Here is a 5,999-nt window from a genome sequence, read left to right on the forward strand (position 1 = left end):
TGTGATCGGCAACAAGAGACCGTGATCATCGATCATCACCGATCATACACTTTTTCACGGAGATCGGCCGATTATGATCGATAGCCGATCGATCGGCACCTCTAGCAATTACCCTGCAAGTCTACAGTCATAAATTTGTAGGCAATAACGTTCATGCATCTGTATTAAGAATGTTGTATATATTGGTCTGATCAACTGAATTTGAGGTTTTCTTAGCTGTGATTTCTAGTAATATAATCATAAATATTACTAGAAATAAATGTTCAAAATATATATGAAATACAAGTTTTATGACATTTCCATTTTATGGGGATGTTTATGTACAACTTTGGAAAAAGATTCCAATTAGTGAAACTTTATTGTATCAATAAAAACGAAGTAGAGATTCTGCTTCTTTTTCTAACACAAATAAAATTATTTGAATAGAATCAGGAAAAAAACGTGACAAAGTTGTTTTAACGAACTCTGTTTAATTCTACATAGCAAAAGTGTTGTTTACGTTCAGTTTGACGACATAATGAGACTATTTCAACAACACCCTTAAAGTTTTGTTTTCCTGGAAGTTTCTTCTTCTACTCTTGATATAAAACAGAACCAGAACCGGACTACAAATACATTATTCTGACATGAACACCGAGATTTTACCTTCAACCGTCATTTTAGCCAACTCTAGGTCCAAGTCTAGATCCAGGTCCTCCTCCTGGATCCGGTTTCCCAGCTCCTCGTCCTCTTCATCAGGAGCAGCTGTTTCCCAGCTAGCATACATGCTCCTACCTGAACTACAAAAACAAATGTGAAGACTTCCGGTTGACGACAACACGCCAAGCTACCGGTCCATCCGCTAGGTGGATGTCTCAGAGGGATTTATCTTCGTTTTAAAAAAACGCTTTTGAAGAACAAAAACCGATTTGTTTAACTATTTCAACACGCAGTTTACAGTTTCCGCCAGTTGGACACACGGATGTTTGTGCTTCCCTAAAAAAGGTCCGGCGGAAATACCTTTACCGTTGGGACGTTACGGAACAAAGATCGTCTATAACATCTAATGAATTCACAAGTAATAAAAAAGTTCACATAATAAATTTGATAACGAGCAAATTTTTAAGACATCTTGAATATGATCGGTTTGTTATCCGTACTAGCTAAAGGAATCATTAAATTCCAAATGAAAAAAACTAAAATTATGGGATGAGGTTAAATATAAAACAGTGTTTAAAGCCAGAAACTGTTAACTTCCAGAAAACTTTCCTTTTTGCAGCTAATCAGATTCATTCTACATTGAGAACCAGGGAGGGCACTGACCTCCTAAGTACATTTTTCCTGACTAGACAGACATTTCTGTCAATTCCTCCATTCATTTCTTCATGATGTGACCATCCAACCACAAACTCTGTAGAAACATTTGGGTTAAATTAATGATGAGGTTAAACTTTAACATGGACTTGGAACCCACACATCCTGGATACAAACTCTTTCAACAAAACACAGTGTATATACATTTACAAGATGAACAAAAAGATTTTTTTATCCTTTGTAAATGTTTATATTTTAAATATCTTTACACTGAGCGCAAAGTAGAACGGACATCAAATTCCTTGATTTTGTTCACCAACGCGGTGAATAAAGCTGATTCTGATTTCACTCTTCTTATCAGTGTGAGGGAGAAAGTTCTGAACATTTATTTGGGGAACATTAAATGTTCTCATTCTGTAATAATTTGGTCACATTGCAAAGTCTCCTTACAGAAAAAGTTGGAAAGAACATTATATTATCATAATTGTAAATAGTGCTCTTTAACAGTTAACCTTTTCTTTGAATGAACTATATGATGTAATAATTTAAAAAGAAACACATTTAAAACATATGCTTCTTCTGTTAAAACATTGGATTTAAATAATCAGAAAATTGGAAAAACAGTAACTCTTAATTTGCTTCTCATTTGTCTTTACTTAGATGTTGCAACAAACCTTTTATTATATGTACTTGGATGTACTTGTGTACTATTGTACATTTGCTAAGAATAAAGTAAAATAAAACTTCAATCAGAGTCAGTCATCTTCGTTTTCCCGCTCCTCTCTGGTTCCCAGCAGGACAGTCACATGACGCAGCAGGAGAACCTCCTGACTCCTGCTCCTCCTCTCTTCCTGTCAGCACCTCGGTGTTTGGATCTCCGTTAGCAGCAGAAACATGGCGGACACAGCCCGGGACCCTCCACCGGACCGAACCGACTTCCATGAGGTGGAGGACGGAGAGGACCTGTTCCCGGAGCCGAGCGCCGCCACCCCGGAGGTGAGGCAGGAGGGAGGCGGCGGGGTGATGGAGGGGGGAGGCCGAGGGGAGGCAGACAGCCGGGCAGGGCGTGATGGCTCCGGCTGACAGCAGAGGAAAACTCCGCTTAAATCCGAGCATGGATGAATGGAGTTCAGTTCGGACGGGGAGTTCGGGTTCAGTCTTGATTTAGAAGAGAAACTGGGTTTTATCTCCAAACGGTGGCCTTCACTGCCACATGTACAGGAGCCGATTAGGGTCAATATGTCCTGCAAATAAACGCGCTGGTCAGGTGACGGTCACACAGGTGAGCAGGGTGGTGCTTTCAGGGGAGGCAAGGAAAAAAGAAACGGTTGTAATGCTGCATTTCAGCTGTTTTCTGCTGTTCTTAAATCTGTTTTTTTATTTTCAACAATCATTAAAGACAAAAACATCAAAGAATAAAGATAAGTTTAACATTTTTATGGGACGTTTAACAGTAAGAAAAGGAAATAAAACCTTAAAGCTTAACTGAATTATATTCATTCTGGTCCAAACCATAGACAAACTGCTCTGGTTTTCATGGTTAATTATAATTTATAGTTTTCTCTTAGTTTCTCTTAGTAAAACAGAGTATAAAGGACAAACTAAGAAAAGAAAAAAAATAGTATTTGGAGATAAAAGTTGTACGAGAATAAAGTCAGTATATGAAAATGAAGTAGTAATAATGTGAGAATATAGTCACAATTTTAAAATTTTTATTTCAAGGCAGGGATGGGCTTCCATAGAAACAGATACAGAATCAGAATAACAAATTCAGATGCGATTCTGTCTGGTTTAGTGTGAAAACATGAACTAAGAGACAGAACCGGACTGAAGCTAGTGTGTAAATGAAAATGCTGCTATTAAAACTTACAATCTTTGAATGAATAAATAAATAAATAAATAAATAATAAATAAACCAAACCTTCGCTGTTTTCTGAGTAAAAGTCACAAAGTTGCCTTGAAGGATTTTTTCTCCATGTTATCTTTATATCTGAAGGACCGTTGAGTGATAACGTGGCTGATCTGGGTTTGTTTTGGGTTCTGAACATGTTACCCAAACTGTAAACGATAATTAGAAAAATGATCATCAACCTCTGGAGGTTGCAGCTTCCTGCTGCTCTCAGATAGAAACTACGATCTGTTTGTCATTGGAAGAGGATTCTTCTTGTTGCTTAGAAATGCTTGAAAATGCTTGAATTTGATGTTTTTAAAGTCTAAAAACTTCTCTGAAGTGTAGCTGGACGAGCTTTGTGCTGCTTTGTGAGGTCATTATGTGCCACAGAGTGAAGAAACCAACATCAACAGGTTTTATGACCCATCAGGTTTATGGGATGAAGAAGTGAAATCAAAAACTTGTTGTAATATTTAGGGTTTTGTTTATAGATCCACCTGGTGGTTCAGAAGTTCTTGATTTGGACTTTCAGAACCTGATCTGAGCAGAAAGCAGCTGGAAGTCCAGCTTTGGTTTTATTTCTAACAGCTTTTTTTCTGTCTGGTTTCTGAATTAAAACAGTTTTTTTATATCATTTTTTTAACGGTTTGCCATTTTTTTTGTTTTGCTGTTTAGTCGATTCATCAAAGTTTCTGAGTTTCTTCACTGCTTTACCATTAAATCCAATTTTTTAAAATACACAAACACACACACATATATATATATATATATATATATATATATATATATATATATATATATATAGTTTTACTTGTGTTATTGTGAAGCATTTTGATCAGTTATGTTTTAGTTTCTTCTGATGTAAGGCTGTAAGCAAATGAGCAATTAATCAATCAATCGATTCTGATGATGAACTAAATGAGCTCATTGATTTCTGCTCTGATGAGCTGTAATTCTGACTTCATGATCCATTTTATTCATGGTTTGGTTGAGTGCGGTTTATATTCTTATTACTTGTTTTGAGTTGTTTTGTTTTATTTTGGATATTTGAAGATATCTTCCAGTTCCTGTTTTTTATAATTTAATGGTCTTTGACAAAGGAACCTGCATTATTGTCCCTTTATCACTATGTGACTCAAAAAAGGTTTCAAAATGACAATATTATGGTTTATCACATCGATTACTGGGACTATATATCGTCCAGTAAAATTTATTATCCTGGCAGGTGAGCAATGACCCAGATGTTCATACAGCAGGCTGGACTGGGTCGCCTTTCTGGGAGGTTGGACCCATTTTATCCTTCAGAACCGTTTAATCCTGCATGGAAAGGATTCAACATGTCAGAACCGGTCCTCTGAGGTCCTGGTCCAGTTTGACGTGAAAACATCCCAGTTGTTCACAGCCTGTTGCTCTCTCTCATGTTCTCCTGTCCTGAAGAGGAACCTCGGCTCAGCTGTCAGCGCAACGTCTTCACTCCTTCAGAGGCTTGAATAAAACTTTACTGCTGCAGAAACACAAACAAACGACAGAATCAGGAGCAGAAATGGGTTTATCAGAACCTAATGTCAGTTCAGAAACAAACTATGCAGCATGCAGGATCACACACACACACACACACACACACACACACACACACACTAATAGAGGCCTGGTTGTCCTCTTTTGTCCTGTCAGCACTTTGGTTTCATTCCTGGTGATGATTGTCTTCCTCAAGTATTATAGCAGCTATTCAGTGACGTGTGTGTGTGTGTGTGTGTGTGTGTGTGTGTTCATAGTGTCGCTGCCTCACAAAGCCTCATTAAACGGATGAAGGGTGTTTTATTCCCTTTCAGGTGGACCGGAGTCGGGTCCAGTGCTGATTAACCTGTGACTCGTCCTGTTTCCTCCTTTGAGACGTCTCTGCAGATCCAATCAGATTGGATCTGATTTTGTTTTTGATTCATGATGATCCACTCTCAGCTGGGTTCTTATTGGATTCAATGGTTTTTGCTGGAACTGTGAAGTGCAGAAAATGTTCTGCATTATTACACGTACATTTATACCAAGGGATTTTTCCCTTGTCTGGTGTGTAATGAAAAATAATATTTAAGAATTATTGAGTTAAAATAAGCTTCGATATCTTGCTGAAAAGTTACTTGCTGGTTATTTTTGTTCAGCACAGCCCTTCACTGTATTAATATTAAGTCAAGCATAAATTGCTCAGTTAAGTATTTATTTAGTGATTAAACATTAGAATAATCAATTGCTAAGATAATTGCAGCCTTAGTCAAAAAATTAGGACTCATCAGTTTGTTTCTCTGTGATTTCACTCATTTTCATTCTTATTCTGCTTTTAAATGTGACGTTTTCCTCTTGTTTCCTTCACACATTGCTGAGTAAGAAGGGAGGAAGTCAACCGTTATCATCACTCATTTCCTCCTCAGTCGTTCATCCTCTCCTCTTTTATGTCCTGTCAGCTATAATCTGTCCGTCTTGTCCTTCCTTTCCTCTTCCGGGACTCCAGCTGTGAGCCCGGTTCTGTTTCTGCCTCTACAGGCTTGTTGTTTTTAATCCTGCGCTGACCTGAGAAACCTCCACCTGCTGCCGGACACACCCAGCAACACGTCTGCCATCTGCAGCAGCACGAAAAACGATCCTGTAGTTTAGTTCCTGCTGCATCACAGGAGCGTTGCCGGTTCGGGCTGAACGTTGCCGGTTCTGGCTGAACGTTGCCGGTTCTGGCTGAACGTTGCCGGTTCGGGCTGAACGTTGCCGGTTCGGGCTGAACGTTGCCGGTTCGGGCTGAACGTTGCCGAACGTTGCCGGGCGGGGCTTA

General features: G+C 38.6%; 2 protein-coding genes across 3 annotated transcripts in view; one reads left to right on the forward strand and one right to left on the reverse strand.

The window, feature by feature from the left end:
• The window catches only part of rnf214 (ring finger protein 214), a 12,419-nt gene extending 11,412 nt beyond the window's left edge, over window positions 1–1,007 (reverse strand). Inside the window, exon 1 of the mRNA XM_015029951.1 lies at window positions 646–1,007. Within this exon, the coding sequence (XP_014885437.1) occupies window positions 646–766 (121 nt within the window). The 5' untranslated portion in view covers window positions 767–1,007. The remainder of the gene's footprint in view (window positions 1–645) is intronic.
• Window positions 1,008–2,078: 1,071 nt separating this feature from the next.
• snx2 (sorting nexin 2) overlaps window positions 2,079–5,999 on the forward strand; it is a 30,093-nt gene continuing 26,172 nt past the window's right edge. The window contains exon 1 of one of the 2 annotated variants that reach the window (XM_015029952.1): window positions 2,079–2,289. In XM_015029952.1, the coding sequence (XP_014885438.1) occupies window positions 2,188–2,289 (102 nt within the window). In that variant the 5' untranslated portion in view covers window positions 2,079–2,187. The remainder of the gene's footprint in view (window positions 2,290–5,999) is intronic. The other variant, XM_015029953.1, reaches the window with a different exon arrangement.

The sequence above is a fragment of the Poecilia latipinna genome, unplaced genomic scaffold, assembly GCF_001443285.1.
Source record: "Poecilia latipinna isolate Pla-1442-1.1 unplaced genomic scaffold, P_latipinna-1.0 Scaffold168, whole genome shotgun sequence".
NCBI classification, from domain to species: Eukaryota; Metazoa; Chordata; class Actinopteri; order Cyprinodontiformes; family Poeciliidae; genus Poecilia; species Poecilia latipinna.